This window comes from Canis lupus, chromosome 6 (assembly GCF_003254725.2).
Source record: "Canis lupus dingo isolate Sandy chromosome 6, ASM325472v2, whole genome shotgun sequence".
In the NCBI taxonomy this organism is placed as follows: domain Eukaryota; kingdom Metazoa; phylum Chordata; class Mammalia; order Carnivora; family Canidae; genus Canis; species Canis lupus.
Genome location: NC_064248.1, coordinates 50,796,861 through 50,820,733, shown reverse-complemented (window position 1 = coordinate 50,820,733; position 23,873 = coordinate 50,796,861). Strand labels below are relative to the sequence as shown.

General features: G+C 36.4%; 1 protein-coding gene across 6 annotated transcripts in view; it reads left to right on the top strand.

Annotated features, from left to right (window-relative positions):
* The window catches only part of SNX7 (sorting nexin 7), a 114,086-nt gene extending 90,750 nt beyond the window's left edge, over positions 1-23,336 (top strand). For 3 of the 6 annotated variants that reach the window (XM_049111636.1, XM_035717679.2, XM_025417536.3), the window contains one exon: positions 1,827-2,240. In XM_049111636.1, coding sequence (XP_048967593.1) covers positions 1,827-1,913 — 87 coding nt within the window. In that variant the 3' untranslated portion in view covers positions 1,914-2,240. Of the gene's footprint in view, positions 1-1,395; positions 1,469-1,826; positions 2,241-23,141 lie in introns of those variants that run through there. The other 3 variants (XR_004816564.2, XM_035717677.2, XM_035717680.2) reach the window with 3 other exon arrangements.
* The last annotated feature ends 537 nt before the right edge of the window (positions 23,337-23,873 follow it).

Genomic DNA, 23,873 nt, shown 5'->3' with positions numbered 1-23,873 from the left:
ATGTCAAATGTGAGGTATTTCTCTTTAATGCCCTTTTATGGCTATAAGGATCTAATGTAAATACATTTGCTTCTTCTCCTGTACCACATCAGAAGAGGCCACTCTTGCCTCATGGTCCCTACAGTTACCTGGTCTTCTCTCTTTTCCCTACCCTCACCTTCTTTACCCTTATCTTGCTTTGTTATTTCTTCATACCAATGAGATAGGTATTATTATTATTGCACATCCAAAGAGGGAGAAAATCAGAGAGTCAGTAACTTACTAAAGAGTAAAGGTAAATCCCAGAACTGATTCATCACAGTGACTAAAAACTTAGGCCTTATGGCTTATACTCAGCTACCACTACTCTCTAAAGTTTTTAAATAAAAAATACCCCTTAAAGTCTTGATAGATTTGATTATTCTTATGAGACTTGTATTATTCCACACCTGACTTTCAAAATAGGTATATCAGAAAATAAATACTTAACATTTTACTCAGTAATTTTTTTTTTAATTTGGCAGTTAAGGTTTCAACAGTACTTCTACTGCTCTCATGCAAATAAACAATTTTCTAACCATATTATTCATATCCTAAGCTCTGGAAACTATTTCAGAGTCAAATCACTGTGTATGACCTTTATAAAAACCTTATTTGGTAAAATGCTTCCCATATTCTAAATCTTCAGTTTGAAACAATATTGTATACACATGTATATACACATACATAAGTCCATACATACATACTTTTTGAAACACAGCACATTTATAATTTGGGAGGTTTAAATTTTGTATTGTGTTTCAGAAATTGCTGGTCTGTCACTTAGTTCCTATTGTCAGAAGTAGATATATTAAAGCTATAAAAGGTTTAGAGGCTAAAGAAGTGACATGAAAGTAGTTTGGCAAATAAACTGGTGTTAATCAGTCCAACTTCAGAGTGTATTATATCAAAAAAAATAAATATATATGTATTTGTATGTAGCAGTCTATCCACATTTGGAAAAGATATGACTTAATTAATTTAATCTTATGCCAAATACATGTTCGAGTAAGTCTGTTTTAGAAGAATCCTGAATATATGCAAACTACTAAAATTATGCTGTGGATAAACTTCATACAGCTTACTGAGACTAGGCAAGTAGGCAGGTCAGTCCTAAGCAACATCACAAAGGTGGCCACATTCCTGTTTGTGTGTCCCCACCACCTTCAGTCTCGTTCTGAACCTTTTTCATTTCCTGTTGCATATTAATGACCAAGTTTCACCACTTAGTCCCAAGAGACCATCATAATATAATAATTACTAATTTTTGAGCACTTATTTGGGCTAAGCATTCTTCATAGAGATTTATACTGATTATGGAACTTTAATTTTTATAGTTGCCCTAATGGTAAGTACTGTCATTAATCTAATTTATAGCTGGAGAAACTATAATGAAGATTCATCAGCTTGGCCAAACTCAGACTTGTAGTGGGATTCAAATCTGATAGAGGTATGCTTATATCCCCACTTCTCTGTCTAGATGCTTAACGCCCAACTCCTCAGATCCAAATGGTCCATCTTTTTCTCCAAAATGTAGTGATTTTCTTTCTTGACAGTGGGGTAATACTGGATCATGTCAGAAAACTAATCCATGCTCTTTTTTTAACTTTTTATGTTTTCCTCTTATTTAGCAATGGTATCCCTCATTAGAAATTAAAATATGTAGGAAACAACAAGGTTTCTGGCATGCTGGTGGGAGACAGGAGCAGGGTAGATTGCTCTAGTAACAAATATATAAGGATTTATTATCCTTTCCTACTGAAAGTTAACTACTGTTGATCTCCTCGTGGTGTATTTCCATTATTCAGTGCCTTGCTACATGGGAATCCTTCCTTGCATCACAGACTGACCTCCATATGGAAGAATCCTCAGAAGATAAACCTGAATCCCATTGAGGACATCTGTGTGATCTTTGGGAGACAGCATCTATTAACCAAAGTTATTCTTTCTGGATGGGCTGTGTCCTTGACGAGGTGGATGAAAAACATTTCACACTATCTGGAAAACCAGCAGCTAGAAACTCAGGTATTCCAGATAATTGATATGAATTTGGAAATATATATATATATATATAAATATATATATATTTAGCTTAGTTTTTATTTTAAATTTATGTGCCAATAATTACATATAGAAATTTTTTGCCCAGATATTTGTTTGTGGAACATGTCATTTTAAATATATTATGAAGACTCAATTTTAATAAAAAGTTTAATATGAAATGATTGGGTGTGGTGTGTTCCTTTTGTACTAGTAGTTCAAGCCTCTGAAGCAGATTCTATTAAGAATTCAGCATGTTACCAAGCAGCCTATGCATTCACCTTTATTTTATCATGATTTTCTCTAAAATACTATTCACTTTGACATTAGGAACTTGAAGTAAATATATAAGAATTATTTAGTATTATTAAATTTAATGATAACTGTTCACAAGTCGGTTTGGTAGGAATAAAGTAATTGTTTTTCACAATTAAAAAACATTACTGAGATAGATTTAAATTATCCTTTGAATTATTAGTTAGTAATCCTATGCAAGCTAGTAATACTGACGATACAAAGTGATTTCATGTTTATTTTGTGTCTATATTCAGAAACTGAATATGTTGATTATTTAATATTTGCTGATTTCTTGAAAATAGATTATTTCTCAAGACTTTAAAGTTTGAGGTATTTAGCCATGCATGTTGTATTACATGCATGACATTATCATTTGGGTATTAGCCTTAAATAAGTGTCACAAAAAATAACCTGGACAGTTATTTTAATCAAAACAGTTGATACACAAATGCAGATATAAAGCTAAATGTTTTTCATAAATACCGGCATGTATAATTTTTTAACCCATTTATAATGAAGAATCTGGCTCCATTTTTTTAAAAGATTTTATTTATGTATTCATGACAGACACACAGAGAGCGAGAGAGAGAGAGGCAGAGACACAGGCAGAGGGAGAAGCAGGCTCCATGCAGGGAACCAGACATGGGACTCAATCCTGGGTCTCCAGGATCACACCCTGGGCTGAAGGTGGCCTAAACCACTGGGCCAACCGGGGTGCCCTGGCTTCATTTTTTGATGTTAGACCACTGGGAGCTTTTAAGCACTTTCCCTCTTCCCCTCTTGTCGCTTCTGGTCAAGCTGTTAAGAAAGCCCAAATGCTCCCTCCTTTGGCATTGATAGAAAGTTCAAACCATGTAACTCCTTCTCTGTGTGCAGAAACCCACTCCCTGACCCACCATAAAAACTCCAAGTCATTCTCCTTCTCCAGATCTCTCAAACTGTTTACAGAATAACCTGAGAGGCCTGCCCAGCTCTCCCTAGAAAGCCTCATTGTACAAATAGTAAACCTTTCAAAACCTCTTAGTGTGTTTTTGGCATCACTAGCCTTGACATCTGATGCAAATTTTGGGTGAGAATCCTTCCTGTTTATCAGGATGGCTGCAACCATGTTGCTTTGCAAGCTATTTTACTACTCAAAAATGTGTTTCCCCATCTAGATATAATGGAGATAATAATCTCTATCTCACAGGTTGTTAAAATGATATAGTAAACTTAGAACACCTACCAGAGGAAAGTAGGAGGTGAAAGAATTAGTTGGGGTTGTCAAAAGGTATAAATTTCCAGTTATAAATTAAGTCCTGGGGGTATAGTGTACATGATGCCTATGTTAACAATACTGTATTGTATACTTGTAAGTTACTAAGAGAATAGATCTTAAAACTTCTCATCACAAAGGAAAAAGGTTGTCTAACTATGCTAATGTGATGAAAGGGAACTAATCTTATTGTGGTAATCATTCTGCAATAAATCATATATCAAATCATTATGTTATACACCTTAAACTTATGTTAGATGTCAATTATATCTCAATAAAACTGGGGAAAGAAAGAATACCTGCCAGAGAAATGGTAACCAATAAGATCATTAATTATTTAAGTGGGAGTCACATAAAAATGCTTTATATTTAGATGCAGTACCTACCTTTCTTTTTCGTCTTTAGTTTTGCATGTCCTTCCTCCTCCTTCTCTTCCTAACCACATGACTGCCGCCCCACATACACCCCATGCATACCCACACAGCTAACTCTTGTTAAGTAGTATGATCCCTCCTTACATTTTTCCATCCTCATAGTATTCAGTACACATACACACACAGTTTTAAAATTTGTTTTATAAAAATGAAGTCCTATTATACATGCTATTTTGCCTCTCATTTCATCACTCAACAATATCTTGTGGAAATGTTCAAAGTCAAGAATAGCTCTAATACATTTCTTAAATAGCTCTACAATATACCAAGGTGTGAATATGCAGTAGTTTATGCAGATATTTTGTTTATAGTTATTTATTTTGTTTCAAATTTTTCATCACCTCAAAAAGAAACCATATACCATTTGGCTATCAGTTTCTAATCAACACCCCCTCCCATATTCCCCAGGCCTAAGAAACCACTCATTCTGTCCCTATAAATTTGCCTATTCTTTCATATCAGTGGAGTCCTATAATATGTGATATTTAATGACTGGTTTATTTCACTTAACGCATCTTAACAAATACTGTAGCATTTGTCAGCACTTTATTCTTTTTTTTAAAAGACCAAAAGATTAAAAAAAAATTAAAAAAAAGACCAAAAAAAAAAAAAAAAAAAAAAGACCAAAAGATTCAATTTTATGGATATGCCACATTTTCTTTATCCATTATTATTTGTTCTTTCATTGATAGACATTTAGGTGATTTTCAGTTTTGACTATTATGAATAATGATGCTATAATTTGTAATGTATATACATTTTTATGAGACTATATATTTTCATTTCTCTTGGGCCTTTTTTCATAGGAGTGGAATTGCTTGGTCGTAATCGCAACTATAATCATATAAGGAATTGCCAGATTGTTTTCCAAAGTGGCTATACCATTTTACATTCCACCCAGCAGTGTATGAGGGTTCTGATTTTCTTCACATCCTGATGAATGCTTGTTTTCTGTTTTTGTTTGTTTTTGTTGTATTATAGCCATCCTATTGGATGAAATGATATTTCATTGTACTTTTGATTTGTATTGCCTGTTGCATCTTTTCACATGCTTTTGGCTATTTGTATAGATTCTTTGCAGAACTGTCTATTCAGATCTTTTGCCAATTTTTAAAGTGTGGTCTTTTTATTATTGAATTTAAGAGTTACTTATATATTCTATATAAAAATCCCTTATATTGATTTGCAGATACTGCTTTTCACTTCTTGATAGTGCACTTTGAAGCAAAGAAGTTTCTAATTTTGATGAAGTTCATTATTTATGTTTTTTTTCTCTTGCTGCTTATGCTTTTAGTGTCATTTTTAAGAATCCATTCTCAAATCTAAGGTTATGCGGATTCACCCCTATGTTTTCTTCTAAGAGTTTTAACTTTTGGATTTAGATCTTTGATCCATTTTGAGTTAATTTTTGCATATAATGTGAAGAAAAGGCCTAATTTCATTATTTTATATGAGGCTATCCAGTTGTCCCAGCACTATAATTTCCAACACTAGGGAACAAGTCCCTGGAACTCCTTATGTTGTCATCTTAGAGATGGAACACCTGGTATAGCTTTTGAATTAGTTGTTGAGATGTGTGTTATGATGGTTGTTGTTATTAATTTGGAAATATGACTACTGTATACCTCATCATAAAAAGCTGCTTAACAAGAACAAAATAACTCATTTGCTTTTTACTTAAAAGAAAGATCTGCCCTGAAGTTTACATGTACTTTTCATTCAACACATGCCTTTTTTCAATACCTGCTTTCCAAACACAGATTTCATACTTTCAGTTAGTTTTCTTGAAGTCGTACAGCCTTTCAAAAAAGACAAAGAAGGATGTTAAATGGATGTTCCATAGCTATTATATAGAATTGGTAATAGACAGTATGGTTTGAAAACAGTTTAAGTCCATCTTGTACTATTACTTGTAGCCAGGTGTTACTTTTCTTTGCCACACGCTCCCTGTGGATTCCACTCCCCTCACTCCATTTACCTAGAAGGAAATTAAGTCTTCACCTAAACTGGCTATTCAAAGCAGAAACATTAATGCTGAATTTCTCTGTCATTTTGACCTGAAATCCTAGGGAGAAAGAAATTTATTTCCTGTGTTCATGGAAAATGAGGTTGTACTTGGATGAAAGTCATCATCATAGAGGATATTCATGTAAGCTTTGGAGTCAGTGGACTCAGGTATAAGATCTGATTTGGGGATATTACTTGTCTGGTCCACAGTTTGTACTTTCCTTTCTCTCTCTCGCGCGCGCTCTCTCTCCCTCTCTCTCAAGATTTTAATTATTTATTCATGAGAGACATAGAGAGAGAGGCAGAGACACAGGCAGAGGGAGAAACAGGCTCCCCGTGGGGAGACCAATGTGGGACTCAATCCCAGGACCCCGGGATCATGACCTGAGCTAAAGGCAGACACTTAACTGCTGAGCCACCTGGGCGTCCCCCTTCTCTTTTTGTATTATTGGCAATTGATTGGGTAGGAAACATATATGGCCCATGTTTAGAGAACTACAAAGACACACACAGACACATACTTTAAATAGGAAATAATTACTGGACATGTGTATACTCCCAAGAAGATACGAATAAAAGTGTAGGTTTGTTTTTTTCCTTTCATTTCCTTCCCTTTCCCTTTCCCTTTCCCTTTCCTTTCTTTTCCTCATGCCAAGACTGCCTTAAGATAGGAGGCTATGAAGTGAAGATAAGTCTGCTTATGCTACTGACCATCTATATAATAATTTCTTTATCTTCTCCTTGCTTTAAGCAGGTTTATAAGTTATTATTTTTCAAAACTCACAGTAGAATCTATGCCTTGATCAAGCCCTATAATGGATTGATTTCCTTTTTTATTGTGCTTTGGCTCTGTTCTTCCATTTGTCTTTTCCTGTTATTATTTCAGAATTATGATCATCCCACTTGACAAAAGAACATATCAAACTACTTTAGATCACATGGAATTGATGCACTTACATAACCAAAAGGAAAAGGGTATATACTGGTCCTGAACAGGTATATTTCTCTTTCTGTCTTTATTATCTACTTCTCTTGAAAGAATTGACTTCTTTTCCTCCTATTGTTACCTTTACCTGAGACTCGTTCTGTGGTTTTCAACGGGGGTATATTTAGCAGAATCTAAAAGTATAGTATAGTATAGTATAGTATAGTATAGTATAGTATAGTAGATCTAGAGATGTTTTTGGATGCCACACTGTGGGAGAAGGGTACTACTGGCATCTAGTTGGTAGAAGTCGGATGCTACTAAACATCCTATGATGCACAAGATAGCCCCTGCTACAAGAAGGTATTTGACCCAAATGTCAAGACTGCTGAAGTTGAGAAATTTTGGCTAGATTAGTGTCCACTAGTAGCTCCTGGATTTGAGTTCCCAGCTATCTATGAGGAAGGAAAGAGCTCTTCCCTACCAGTTTTAATTTAGTTGAAAATTCCTAGGGAAGATCTGGCTTGGGATACAACCAAAGCCTTCCTACCCCGCTAAGCCCTGCCTCCGGCCAATCTTGGTGGCTAGAAGCCAAAATACTTTTATCAACACAGCCTTGGTCAAGTTCTCACTTCTATACAAATTACAACAGGCAGGGAGGTTATGACCAAACGAGGATGGCAGCTTTCACTCAGACCACATTTCACTCAGAACATATTAGATGTTCACATGCCAAAAGAAAAGAGCTACTTTATGCAGAAGTAAGAAGAATATTGGGGAAAATAAAATAATACATTATGTCCACCTCATAATGGTAGGAATGAACCTATGTTCTCATTTTAAAATGAAGATTTCAGGGATCCCTGGGTGGCTCAGCGGTTTGGCGCCTGCCTTTGGACCGGGGTGCGATCCTGGAGTCCCGGGTTCGAGTCCCACGTCGGGCTCCCGGCATGGAGCCTGCTTCTCCCTTCTCCTGTGTCTCTGCCTCTTTCTCTCTCTCTCAGTGTCTATCATAAATAAAAATAAATAAATCTTAAAAAAAATAAAATAAAATGAAGATTTCATTTTATTCATTTAGAATTTTTCAAGTTCTATACATTTATATAATTAACAATATTCTATTCTTATGCCTAGAATTCTTCAATGAGAAAAGACTAAAAATAGCTCTTCAAAGAACATGAATAGAGATTACAAGTGTAAATAAACCATTAGTCCAGCACATATAATTACATAGGAAGTCAATCATAATTCTATTGGCTAAGAAATAGCACAAGACTATGAAATTAGAGTCATTAGAATACTCATCTTTATTGAAAATACAACCTTTAGATTAGGTCTGATTGAGCCCAGTGTATAAAGTATATTCCTACGCTGAAATAAGGCATTGAGATTCGATCAAAGTACACTGATGTGAAGAATATATTGAATGACAAAGCTGTGATTCTTTTACAAATATGTTCAAATACATGATCATCTTACATGAATGGCGGATTTAGGGACTGCTACACTCAATTTCACTAAAGATCAATTCAATATTCTCACTCTTTCATAAAGATTTGAAATTCAAGAATAATGAAATTAAGCTACTGTATGGAGATAACCAGATCTTTTAAACCAGGTTATCACCTAAGAAATGGCAGCTAAGCACCTTTAATTTAAATGTAACAGATGACATCTATTACTGATCTTATAATCAGTCTGTTCCTAGACTCCTCCACCGTGTTATATTTTTACCCCCATTAGCAGTGTTATTGCTTTATTCTGGCAACCTGTGACAGAGAAGGGATGATTGTCCATTTGAAAAGCAACTAATTTTTTTTCATTATGTCTCACATGGGACTTGCACGAATATACAGTATCTAAAAAATAGTTTCACAGTTAACGCAGTAGTATCGTGCCCTTTTATTTCCTTCTCTATAGATATTTTGCAAAGGACATAGTTTGCTGTTACATAAGATCAAGCCCTATTTTCTTTCTCTTCTGTAAATCAAAGGAACAAATCATGGATTTCTTACAACTGCAGAATGACTAGAGCCACCTGGTAGATATAGTATGACTTCACAATTTTCTGTCCTTAACACCATCATTCATCAGGTCCCGGAAGCTTAAGCTTTCGTCATACTGTTTTATTTCTGTCACCTGGCAGATGCACTTTGGAAATCTAGAATCATGACATTTGACAACCAGATCTTAATAATATCTCAATCAACCTTTCTTATAAAAGAAAAGCTCCAAGGAGTAAAATGACTCTTAGTTGCTTGCTCTCTGTATTTTGTAAAAATTAATAAAAGGAAACCTCATTTAAGAAGAAGTCTGGAGGCGGAAGGGGTAGCTGTCCTGCCCTACAATGTGTCATCAATTGCAGACCCAGCAGGAAGAGACTTATCTTGCAGGTAGATAGTGCTTTAGCTACTATGATACTGTTCCAGCAGGAGGAAGAAAAGTTTCTCTTCTCTATCAGGCAACAGCCTAGCCAATGAGAGGCTCTCATGACTCAGCCAGTGAAAAGCTGCTATCCTTTGAACTCTCAGTTTACTTCAATGGCCTTTCTGTTTATAGCTACTTTCCTAACTCCCCCCTTTTCTCCTATAAAAGAGTATTCCTCTCCTCTGTTCTCCAGATTGCCCTATGGTTTTGCTGTAGCTTGCTTGTCCCAGAGTGTAATTCTCTGCTATTCCTGAATACATCTTTTTCCCCCCTTGGTAAAATCCTGGAAGTTTATTTATTTATTTATTTTTTAAAGATTTTTTAAAAATGTATGTGTTTGTGTGTGTGTGTGTGAGAGAGAGAGACAGCGGGGAGGAGGAGGGATAGAGGGAGAAGCTGACCCCCCATGGAGCAAGGAGCCCAACACAGGGCTCTATCCCAGGACCCTGAGATCATGACCTGAGCCAAAGGCAGATGCTTTACTGAGCCACCCAGGCACCCCTGGCAGTTTTATTTTTAAGGTTAACAATTTCATCACTCCTTCTATACTCTCACTAATGGAAAATCAAGTCTTTGCCACATCATCCCTGGATTTTAGCAGCATTTCCCCCCTCAATATTTTACTCCCTTGCAGGCTTTCTCCCTGTAGTCTCCAAACCACAATTTTCTGACTCATTTCATTCTGGCAGAGTTTTCTTTGGTTCGCATTAAAATCAGAAAATTAAGGACAATGCACTGTAGTTTTCATACAGCCAAACTAAAAATTCAGTTTATAAATTGTTTAGAAACAGTGTGTTTGTTAAAGTCATTAATGTGCCTCTTCTTTTATGAGGTATTTTAATGCAATGTCCTTAACTGGTAAAATAAAAGTTTAACTATCTGTAATCATTTATTTCTTCATCAACTGGACTGGACCACAGGGTGCCCAGATAGTTGGTTAAACATTATTCTAGGTGTTTCTATAAAAAGTATTTCTGTTGAGATGATTATTTAAATTCATGGACTGAGTTAAGCAGATTGCCTTCCTTAAGGTAAATTGGTCCTCATCCAATCAGTTGAACTCCTAGATAGAACAACAAAACTAAGAGAAGAACTCCAGCTGCCTGACTGTCTTCAAACTGGGATATTGGCTTTTATCATGCCTTTGTATTCAAACTAAAATTTTGGGTCTTCCTGGTATCCAGCTTGCCAACTGCAGATTGGGATTTGTCAGCTTCCATAATGTATGAGCCAGTTTTTTGTAACACACACTCTGTGTCTTTTTCTGTCTTTGTCTTTCTCTACACACACACACACACACACACACACACACACACACACATATCCTATTGGTTCTGTTTCTCTGGAGAATCCTGACTAATGCACCATCATTTTGTCTTTCATTTTTTAAATTGCACTAGTTGGTGAAATCCAAAAGCCCAGAATCTGTGCTCTGTCCCCTCTACTTGCTCTATCTGATTCTATTCCTTTATCTCATTCTATTCCTTTAAGTCTATTGTCTCTGTCTTAAGCCTATCAGGGCCTAAACTTGTGCACTCAGATTTATCTGCTTGCGGACTGTATAGTCTCATTCTTGTGGCTATCAGTTGCCTTTATAGTCTAAATGAAGTTGAGAAGATGCTAATTAGTACAAGGTAGAAGAAGATATTTTGATTGGTATTCCAATATATTGTCCCACTATGATTAATTATTTTAAAAAAGGTATAATCTTTTGAGTATTCCAAACTTAAGTGCAATTTTGAGATATTTAATAATATTTACCAGTTCACAAGTCCTTTTTATGTGTCAGGCAAGCTTGCTTATGATTTCCTAGCACTTTCCCATTTCTGTCAATTCAGATTCATAGATACTATGATCTCTATTGCTCAGGAGCAGACTGGATCTTAGGAAAATTAATTCATCCATTATGATCAAGCTATGAAATAATGGAGCAAGGATAACCCAAGTCTCCTCTCAAAATCTTTGTGTCCTATACCACTGCTCAAACTTTAATGTACATCAGAATCACCTGGGGATCTTGTCAACATGCAGATTCTGATTCAGTGGATCTGAGTAGGTTCAACATTTTTAACAAGCTTGGAGGGGATGTTGATACTTCCAGCCCAAAGACTACATTTTGAATTGCCAAGGTTAATATCATTATTGGGAATGTGCACACTGTGAGAATCTGTTACATGATACATATAAAATCCTCTGTTTACTTGAGCATTAGAGTCACACTTTGGTCTGGCTCTATCACTTATAGTTCTGTAACCTTAAAAAAATTACTTAATTTCCTTTACCTGTTTTATAGAAAGACTAATAATAATAACTAATTAATATGGCATTGTGTAAAATAATGTATGTAAAGAAAGGTCGATATATATTCAGGCCACAGGTTAGGCATAAAAAATAAAAGGATCTTAGGAGGATATAATTGTTTTCCCAGAGAGATCAATCTTACAGCATAGGCTTCTTCCTAAATGGGAAAATCAATTTCACTGTTACATAATCTAAAATAGAAACATGCAACTATTAGGCAGTGACAAACCCACAGGTATTATACTAATCAAGAAAACATTCCCAATTTCTAGCTCTGTGTTTTTTAACCAGATGTAGGGTTATAACAAGGTGATCTATGAGCAACCTAAATTCAGAAAGAAATAAGAGTTATCTGGAAACATTCTTCCTGGCAACCCAATTCTGACATCTAGCTTATAAACGTAGAAATAATGTTCTTGTGTGTTTAATAATGGCTTTAGATAAACTCTTAGATTGTTAGAGGTAGAATTAAATTCTGAGCATACTGTAAAAAAGAAAAAAAAGACATTTCAGCATTTAAAATTCTGAGCTTGTTAGTTAAGTATTCTAGGCCCCAATTTCCCATCTGTGGAAGGGGGAAATTAATCTGCCAAGATCTACATTGCTGGGAGTACAAGAATAAATTATACACAGCTGACTTTGACTACTTTCTTTAAAAAAAAAAAAAGTATTAAATTTTACATCGCTTCCTCCTATTTACCCCCAAATACTTAAAACTTAGAGTCCATCTATGAATTTAGAACTTCCTGAGATAAGGTAAATTAATGGTCATAATGGCTAAAGTATATTACAGTAGAAAAGATTCAGAATGTGATGCATATGTGTGAATAAAAATAGATATAGGTACATATTTAAGTTCATATTTACATACATGAATGTGTGTGTGTATTCTTGTGTGGTATGCATATGTGTATAGTAATTAGTGGAAACACATATGAATTAAAAATAATTGGACCTGGAGGCCAACTGCATGCATACTACTGCTTATCTTCCTCCCTTCTTCATGTATTACTATTCTCCCACGTGTGAAACTATGTTGGTGTTCGGAAGGTTATCGAACAATGAGATCCTTTAAAATGAGACAACTATTTGTGTGTGCCTGCTGCCACTTTAGCATGTGTAATTCTTTAAGGCTATAATTACACATGTTAGAGAGGGAAAAATTGAACTTCCCCAGTTCCTGTTTATGTTTCTCTTAGTATGAGTCATGGGGATTGAAGAGATTGTATTTTTTTTCTAAAACATGACAGTTAGGGTGATCTTTTGGTAAGATCAGAAGAACAATGCTTTCTCATTTTAAGAGGAATCATCCCAGAACATGCAATTTAAATAGCTAATCAGAGCTGGTTAAATGAGTCATTTGATAATTATGCATAAAAGATTTTCTCTTTCTACTTGAAGTATTATGATTACTGATGTTAAAATTAAATTATTATTGCTTATAAGTGGTTTATTTGAACAACCTGAGATTCTAAAATCTTTTGAAACATTTTGTATTCAAATATTATCATATATGCATCCATTCATGCAGTAATTCACTAATTCCATAAATATTCCACAGCTAATAGGTGCCGGACACCTTCATCTGTGCTGTTGTAAACAATAATGGTAAGATAAACATAACCTCCCCTCAGTAAGCTAATAGTCTAATGAGGAGACAGGTACCATACATAAATAATGAATAAATCTCAATAATGTATGCATGAGTCTTAGCATTAGCTGATAGGGAAGTTACAGAGGCTGGAAACAGAGATGTAGCTGGGGAAATGAACTCTGTAGCAGAAAATCCAGCAATTTGGACTTGATCCAGGCTGGTATCCACATCCAAATTGGTCCCATTTCACAGAGGAAATATTAGAAGCTGGAGGCTTCAAGCAGAGGAATAACTGCACACCAGTTCCAGGAAAGCAACCGAGGTATGAAGGACAAGATCCACTCTGCTGGAGAGAACTGGCCCAAGATGGAAAGCTAATACTGACAAGAAGTAGGATCCATTTGGCTAGAATAAGTAGGAAACTGACTCTATTAAGTTTAAACGAGGCAGAAATGTACCACTTAGTGAGGAGCTACAGGAAAGGGTGGCTTAGGATCAGCTTAATCACGTCTCCCCACTTCTGCCTCTGCAGATCCTTGTCCCTGAGTACTTGTCTTGTTGGCCTGTCCTCTTTCTGCTTCCCTCACAGCGTGATGATGATGGCTTGTGGTTCACATTCACATACACAGTATCTAGAAACTGTTCTTCCCATGGTTCTGATTTTAAGAATAGAACTCTTGGGGCACCTGGATTGCTCAGTTGGTTGAGTGTGCAACTCTTGATTTTGGCTCAGGTCATGATCTCAGAGTCCTGGGATTGAGCACCAAGTCAGGCTCCATGCTCGGTGAGGAGTCTGCTTGAGATTCTCTCTCTCTCTCTGCCCCTCCTCCCACTTTCTCTTTCTCTCTCTCTCTCTCTCTTTTCCTCTCTCAAATAAATAAATAAATATTTAAAAAGAAGAGTAAGAGAACTCTTTTCCAAAATAACCAATAAACTTTTCTTTGTGGCTCATCTCCAAATTGGAATTTATCCCCACTTGAACCAACTCCTGTGATGATTTTGTTGTACAACATTTTACCTAGACCTGAATTCCTGAACCAATTTCATAAAAGGGGAATGAGATTGCTCTTTTTTTAAAAAATATTTTATTTATTTATTCATGAAAGACACAGAAAGAGAGAAGCAGAGACACAGGCAGAGGGAAGCAGGCTCCATGCGGGGAGCCCAATATGGGACTTGATCCAGTGACTCTAGGATCGACGCTCTGGGACAAAGGCAGGCCAAAGACAGGTGCTAAACCACTGAGCCACCCAGGCATCCCTACTCTTTTTTTTTTTTTAAGGTTTTATTTATTTTGCTGGAGAGTGAGAGTGAGAGAGCAAGAGAAAGAGTACACAGAAGAGGGAGAAGCAGACTCCCCACTAAACAGAGAGCCCGATGTGGGCCAGATCCCAGGATCCTGAGATCATTACCTGAGCTGAAGGCAGTTGCTTAACGCCCCCAAGGGAATGAGATTACTCATTCTATCTAGCCCACTCCTTGGTTTATTATCAAAATTTGGTTTTCTTTATTAGTTAACACTGGACCATTTGATTAGCTTTTTCTCAATTTCTTTGAAAGCAGAGAATCAGATAGGATTTCATACCCTACTATTAGAGAGTATCAGATAAGGAGGCAGGCTCTAAGACAAAATTGGAACTGTCAAAGATTCAGGCAGGATATACCTATTAGAGATAAAGGGGAGAGGAGTAGAGAAAGGAAAGGCTTCGACCTGCAATGCAGATCTGAACCTGAGAAAGGAGAGGTGGAAAGAAAGGAGACTGGGTCTCAATTCGAAGGGCCCAGGATGTAGCATAGCCCCGAGAAAGTCCTGGGCTCAGGAGGCAGCCCCAGAGCCAAGATGACTACTAAGAGTCCTGCGTTGGCAGAAATGGCCTGGCTCTAACCCGGCTACCAGGCTCAGTCCCTGGCTGTGAGCAGCCTGCGGCAAGCATGACCTGAACATCACCGTGGATCCCAGCGTGTGGCAGCTGGAGGCTGCCTGCTGCCTGCACCTCTCGTGGTGACATACTCAGCTGCTGTCTGTGTGGTTGTCATACAGTCTTTCTTTGCTTTTCCGCTTCTGGGAAATATAGAAAGATTTTACCAAAACTTATTTGATGACAATTACTACTACTTTGATTCTTTTGCATTGAGGCACCCTACCCTGTTCTACAGAATAAGGGCTTGGGAAAATATTAATATTGCTAATTTTAGTAAATCTTTGCCATCATAATAATTTTTGATAAAGTGCTTTAATCTTAGGTATTTTTTAAAAGATTTACTTATTTATTTTAGAAAGAGAGAGGGAGAGTGGGGAAGAGGGGCACAGGGTAAGGGAGAGAGAATCTGTAGCAGGCTCCCCGCTGAGTGTGGAGCCCTACATGGGACTCAGTCTCACAATCCTGAGATCATGACCTGAGCCGAAATTGAGAAGCAGATGCTTAACTGACTGAGCCACCCAGGTGCCCCTAATCTTAGGTATTTTAAATATATATTTTGTCAAAACTTTGGATTTATAGTCTTAGATTATTCAATTTGTAGAAAATGCCTACCATATAAACTAAAGTATGTCTTTATTTTTCAATCCAAAGAAATGTATAAATTCATATTTCCATGACCATCATTTCCTTTCTGAATTTTGAGATAGTTGCCTGGAGAGATAAGTGATACAAGAGAAGATGGGTGCACACATAAATAAATAGATAGGCTGCTGCTAGCTTTTCATTTGGATAAAATAAACCATCACAGTCTTCAGCATTTCTCATATGGACTCTTAGCTTTGGTCATGAAACGCATTCATTGCTCACTGGAGCAATGCATTCTTTTCTGATCTTCTGAAATGGATAAGATGAAGTCATTAAATAAAAACTAAATAATCTACTGTAGCCAAAATTCCCAGCATTGACAAGAATACACCATTTTAAATTGCATACACACACACACACACACACACACACATATAAATTGTTTAGTGACCAGTGTCTTTTACCTCTGGACAACTAGACATAGTAAAATTCAAGTTGTGTAAGAGAAGGACCTCTTTTTTGTAAAATGGAAGAAAGTCTGCTATAAAAGGAAGGATGAGAAAGAAAATAAAGCATGACTTCTAGAAAACAGAAACATTCTCGTGGAGTTTTAGAAAGGACTATATTTAGGAGTTAAGTATCTAGAAATTGGTTACCAAAAAGATTACCCATGACAAAATAGCTCTTAAATTTTTTTCTTCTGGGGACCCCTGGGTGGCTCAGCGGTTGAGTGTCTGCCTTTAGCCCAGGGCGTGATTCTGGAGTCCCCATGTGGAGCCTGCTTCTCCCTCTGCCTGTGTCTCTGCCTCTCTCTCTCTGTGTCCTTCATGAATAAATAAAATCTTATTTTTTTTTTCTTCTGCAGTCTCAGGCTGTGAAGACTGCTGGCCTGTATGATCTTCCACGCTTTTCTCTCTACCCAATAAATTCCAATTGCTTGGATCTGCCTGGCATTCTCTAAGCACTTAGTATATGTTCGTGACTCTGAAAATTGGTTCTTTTTTTTTTTTTTTTTTTGTACTGATAAGTTCTTCACTCCTGGCTTTCAAACTTCTACGCATCCTTTAAGACTGACCTTAAGGGGCACCTGGGTGGTTCAGTGGTTGAACATCTGCCTTTAGTTCAGATTGTGACCTGGGGTCCTGGGATCGAGTCCTGCTTTGGGCTCCCCACAGGGAGCCTGCTTCTCCCTCTGCTTATGTCTCTGCCTCTCTCAGTGTCTCGTATAAATAAATAAATAAAGTCTTAAAAAAAAGATTGACTTTAATATTACCCAATCTTTGATTTATCTACTCTCTCCAAATCACTTTTCCTTCCATCCTTCTATGACAGCTTATAGATAGACTTATTTGTTTAATTACTTCTAAAAAAGATCTTTATCTCAATAAAGATTTGACAAAAAGATATAAGATATTTGAAATGACTTGATATATGTATACATTGTGAAAGATTTCCTTCATTGAGTTAATTAACACACCCATCACCTTACATATAGTTCCCTTCCTTTTTTTTTTTTTTTTTTTGTTGAGAAAGTATAAGTCTTGTCTTAGCAAATTTCAAGGATGCAATGAAATGTTATCAACTAGCCAGCATGTATACATTATATTCTCAGGCCTTTTTTATCTTAGAACTGAAAATTTGTACCCTCTTACCACCCTCTCCCTATTTACTGCACCTCCCACCCCTGGCAGCTTTTCTATTTTTATAAGTTTGGCCTTTTTTTTTTTTTTTTTTTTTTTGTAAGATTCCACATGTAAATGACACCATGCAGTAGTTTTCTTTCTCTGTCAGGTTCATCAATGTTGTCAAAATGGCAGGATTTCCTTCTTTTTTTTTTTTTTTTTTTTCCTTTTTTTAAGGCTGAATAATATTCCATTGCATATCTATCTGTCTGTCTGTGCCCACTTTACATTGTTGTGGGGTAGGGAAACTTAGTCTCAGCACACAGGCTAGCTTGAGCTACTAATGCCTTGGAAGTTTTCAATATTTTCCTTATAATAAAGAAATTCTCAAAAATGTTCTCACATATTTACATCACTCAAGAAATAAATGCCAATACTGTTCTTTTTCTCCTTGAACTTACAGAAATTATTTCTCTCTAAGGCCTGGTACAACCTAGATATTAATTTGCTGGACAATCCTAAAAAGACTGATCAACACATTTATCACCAATTATTAGGTATTGATCACCTAGTGGGCTGAATATTATCAAAACCTCAGGATTCTTCACCACTTAATTATGCAGATAAGAGAACCAAATGCTCTTTTAATTAAGTTAAGAGTGAGGAATCGGAAGCTAAGACATGGATTTGGACAATCATTTATTATCTGTGTGATCTTTGGCATATCTACTAACTTTTCTGAGTGTCACTGTTTTGTTTTGTTTTGTTTTGTTTTTCCTGTAAGAACAGTGTATTAGTTTGCTAGGGCTATAATAAAAAAATATCACAGACTGGGTAGTTTAAACAATAGAAATTTATTTACTTACAATAATGAAGTGAGAAGCCTGAAATCAAGATTCTTACCTTCATACTCATGAAACCACATATCATTTGGTTATGACTTTGCAAACATATAAGTAAGGTACATGAAGCAGCCTAGCACATCAAGACCACTTCAAAAATTATAGTTATTATTTTGTTTAAAATATATATTAATCTCCATGTTCCACGGTTTCTGATTTATGTACTGTTTCGTTCAGCTATAAGTATCTTTCAAATATCTATTTATGAAGTTAATGGTGAAAAAGATAAACATCTCTGCTCACAAGCATTCACCAGACCCCACAAAGGATGAACACAGGAATGTTAATACTAAACTACCCACTTGGAGGAAAACTTGGGTGTTAAGATCATTAAAATCTGAAAAATTTAAATAAAAGTTTTATATTTGATTTTGCATTCTGAATTTATGTTTACATTACATTAGGAAAGATTTGTTCTAATAGCTATTTAACAGTGTGCTATTAGATAACTATTGTTTTTTCTTAAAGATTTTATTTATTTGAGAGAGACAGAGACAGAGATAGTGAGAGAGAGCATGAGTAGGGGAGGAGAGGAAGAAGTCAGCTCCCCGCTGAGCAGGGAGTCTGATGCAGGACTTGATCGTAGGCCTCTGGGATCATGACCTGAGCTGAAGGCAGACTCTTGACCAACTGACCACACTGATGCCCCTATTAGATACTATCGTTAATATTTAGTTTAGAGCAAATATGACTACTTAGCCTCCCCCCAAAAGAATATATGTCATGTAACTTTCAGGGTCTTCCTTTAGGATAATGTAAACATCTTGCCCTTGATGGGGATTAACTGTACAGTCATGGAAATACTATTAACAACCAGAAAAAGAAACTGTATCTCAGATTTGGCAAAGTTAATTTATTCCTTTTAGCTTTCAGAAAGCTTTCATAAAAGTAGATAACAAAGAATCTAATGTATAATCTTGTTGTGAGTGGGTGGTTATACATTGAGATATCTGACACCCAGTTGTTAGAAGATCAGAAAAATGCAAAGCCCAACTGAAAGGCTAATTGTGTTTTGTGCCACATGTGGCACAGCAGTAACAGAGAGGCACACTGTGTGTGGGAAGAACACTCTTTCTGAAGGCTGAGAGCCATTCATTTTGCAGTATGTCCAAACAAAACTTATAGAGAAGAATAAATTTGTTCCACTTTTCTTACCTTCATTCATTAACTTAATAATTCATTCATCAAAAGATCTTTTAAAATAAACAAGAGGAAAATTATTTATTTATATACTATTTCAGCATACATTTCTCTGGTTCTTTTTTTTTTTTTTTTAATTTTTTTATTTATTTATGATAGTTACAGAGAGAGAGAGAGAGGCAGAGACACAGGCAGAGGGAGAAGCAGGCTCCATGCACCAGGAGCCTGATGTGGGATTCGATCCCGGGTCTCCAGGATCGCGCCCTGGGCCAAAGGCAGGCGCCAAACCGCTGCGCCACCCAGGGATCCCCATTTCTCTGGTTCTAGTTCAAAGAACAAAGGGTCACTTGACATTGAATTGATTCAGTGATTCTCAAACTTTCCTCTTACTCCCTCAGTTTCCCTGACTTAACTGCTACAGGGAGCTCTCAGGAGCTGTCATCAACTGGGCACATGGATCCCAGTCCTTTGAATTCAGCTTGCCTAAAAGGAAAAAGGAGGTTGAAGAGGTGGAGAGCGTTATCTCACCAATTCCGAATACTCGTGGGCTCATGGGTGACTGCCCTCATCAGCTCACTGGCTTTGAAGCTCCATTGCTGCTGTATTTCCAAGCTCATAGTCCTTTGAGAAACCTGTGGCCACAAATGAATCTGAAATAGAACTTGGGTAACAATTTGGTATTGATTCTGAGATAATGTGCGTATAATATTCTATATTTGATACAGGAAACCATGGTTGCTTCAACAAATTTGTAAGCTATAGAAATATCATTTTTTTCCCATTGTGAATCTTAGGAAAAACAAAGGGCTACCAGACCATAGTGCTCTTCCAGGAAAAGAAATATAGGGGATGAATAATCCTATTTGATTACACAGTAACAATGAATATTTTTGGATAAATTCTTTGTCCAGCAACTTACATGTGATTAGTCTTTACTTGATATTATGAGACCAAAATAATTATTACATTTTTACAGATAAGAAAGTAAGACTTGCAGAAGTCAAATAGCTTATATAATCTCACATGACAATTAGTGTGATCCACACCAAAGATCTGTGCCCTTAACCACTACCCTAAACTGTCTTCCCTATTTAAGAACTCCAGGCTTTTGCTTATTTTTTTTAAGATTTTTTATTTACTTTTTAATTTGAGAGAGATTGAAAGAGAGAGAGAGAGAGAGAGAGAAAGGAGGAGGAGGAGAAGGAGGAGGAGGAAGAAGAGGAGGAGCAGAGGGAGAGGGACAAGCAGACTCCATACTGGGTGCGGAACTCAGGTGGGACTTGATCCCAGGACCCTAAGATCATGACCTGAGCCAAAATCAAGGGTCTGATATCCAACCAACTGAACCACCCTGGTGCCCGCTTATTTTTAATAAGCATAAACCACTTTGCATTTCCTTGAATCATTAGATCCATGGTGGTGGGAGCAGTAGAGTTCTCCCAGAAAGTCCCTTGAAAAGGGGAGGGAATGGCAACCCCACTACTTAGAGGAAGAAAGAGCCATTGCTGCCGGCCACAGCAACCGTGTCTTACCTTTAGAAACCCTACTGAGTGGTAGAAAGGAGGAAATATCAGTGTCAACACATTTGATGATCTACCAGTTAAGACTTTGAGAACTAACAGTAGACCTGTGTGGATGGGCCTTTATCCTGTATCTGTGTAAGGTCACTTCACTTCCTAGGATATCTGCAAAATTAAGGAATGTATTAGCTGACTATTAAAGTATTTTCCACCTCTAAAATGATATAAGTCTATGAAATACTGCATTCAGAATGTAGGTCACCTTCCCTTTACCCCAATTTCCATCTTAGATCTATTATTTCCCTTCTAATGCTCAGTTCAGCCTGTATTGTTTCTTTCTTTATGAAAACATGTACACTCAGGAGAGAACTAGAATAGTGAATATGCAAGTGTCAATGTCACTTTCAAATACAAGACTTTAAAGAGACTGTGCTATTCTTCCAAGTTAATCTTTGTTGAAGTCTCTTAATCTGCAAAATAACATTCTAAGCAGAAACCTCAAAAACCTTGCTATTAAGAAGAAGTTTTAAGCAAGACCTATTGTTACTGTAATGCTTATGTAATGCTTACTGACATTTTAATGGCAAGAAGTGCCATGATATACTTTGTAAATCCAACATGAATGTACTAATCTATTTATTGAATATCACTATTTTTACATCAGTTTTGCAGTGGTCATTGGGTAAATATTAGGCCAGTTTCTTAGTAGTGTATATTTAACCTAGTTATTATGAGTGTTCCATCATCTGAACAGGGGGTTGTTCTAAATTCTACTTGTGATTTCTCACTTTGTCCTATTGTACAAGCAATGCGTGTTACAGACTATTTGTAATCACTTCTATTTTTTCCTCAAATAACAAAAACACCTTACATCTAAGGAACTTTCATACCATTGTCGCTTCGAAGTCCTTTGATAAAAATACTACAAAAAAAAGAAATAATTCAAATATGTTTTCTTGGTACTCTTCAGAATCCATAGCACCCAAGATAAAACTACTATTCCTAGATTGTCTTATGGTTCCACACACAACCAGTTCAACCATTTTTGACTGATGTGGTGAGTCAGTTCAGTGAAACAACCTGTAAATTTCATCTCATGTACCAGTCCAACCAATTTAACTGAATTCCCAGGGAGTTTGAAACAACCAAGCAATCAACTCAAGCAAAGAAATTAAAGTAGTAATTTTACCTGTAGGTATAGTCTAAGTGATTGATATGAAGTTACATAGGTTGGTGTATTTTATCCACATAAAAATTATGTTTTCCTTATTATAAAATATTCCTATTGATTTATTATGTTTTTACCTGTATATTCTTCTAAAATTAAGTTTACATGGAAACATCCTGAATTTTAAAAAGAAATGGAAAATGAATAATTTCTACATTTATCTCTATAGTCTATTGAGAAGAGCTTTAAGTTGGCAGTGAAAAATAAAGTTAACACATGGCACTTTAACAACTGTAGCTAATCAAGAATAGTATGAAAATATTAACTTTAAAAAGCAATTTTTAAAAAGTGCAATTTTTAAAAATATTTACTGAAAGCTATACACATTCAATGACAACAACAATTTTGGTGAAAGCTGTCTCCTTTTTCTTTTTGTATGAATTATTTCACAGAGAAATATTTGACTTTTGTTTCAAATATTTTTGAAAAATATTTGTTTCCATGACTGTATGGACATTATAATTTCTTATGCACTGTCAGAATGCTGAACCTTGCAGGCTGTCATTTAAGATCAGAATGTATACACTTAGGTATATCCACTTCCACCTGAGGTGGAGTAACTGAGAATGGAATTTCCACTGAAGCTGAAAAAGGAAACAAATGGACAAAACATATGAAGTAAGAGTTAGGGATCCCTGGGTGGCGTATCGGTTTGGCACCTGCCTTTGGCCCAGGGCGCGATCCTGGACACCCGGGATGGAGTCCCACGTCGGGCTCCAGGTGCATGGAGCCTGCTTCTCCCTCTGCCTGTGTCTCTGCCTCTCTCTCTCTCTCTCTCTCTGTGTGACTATCATAAATAAATAAAAATTAAAAAAAAAAAAAAGAGTTACTGGGACACTAGCCTCAGGTAACATAAGACTGATCCTGAAAGTTCAGAGAAAATGAGGTGTACCCTATGATTTCCCTAGCTTATTGTCTTGACAGAGTTTCCAGGTCATAGAATATGAAGGCAGAACCAAGCCAGAGTCCAACCAACTCCCTGAGTTGAAGAGCAGAGCTGAGGATCTGAGGACAGAAAAATGCTGGAGTTTGCCTCTTCAAGGTTCTGGAGAGGAGAGAGTTGCACAGAACAGGAAATCCAGAGATCTGAGAAGGACTCATGTCTTTAGCATGGTGTAGGTGAGTGCACGGTGGGAGGAAACTACTCCAAGGCCAGGGAAAGAACCGCCTGCATGGAGTAAAGGTGACAATGCCTGGCAGTGACAAAGAGCTGAAAATAGTCCTTTCCCCCATGATTCATGGGGCATCAGGTGGAGCTCACAGAAGTGTCCTTATCGATAGTGGGAGATAATTAGTTTTAAACACTTCTCCAATCTTGCCTAACAAATCTTAAAAGCAAGTTCAAACAGTGTCCGTATAAATTAACTCTGACTCGAAACAAAGCTCAAGAATATATATGATAATACAAAAGTATCCAGCATCTACCAAAATAAAATTTATAAAGCCTGATATTCAATAAAAAGTCATCAATGATTTTGCCAACTGGCAAAATAGTAGAAAAATATGACTCATAATGAAGGGGAAAAAAATCAATCAGTTGAAAGCCAGAGCTGAAACAGATGTTAGAATTAACAAATAAACATATTAAAGTAGTTATCATAATTCAATTTTATATGTTCAACATTAAGTATAGAGATGGAAGATATAAAAAAGATA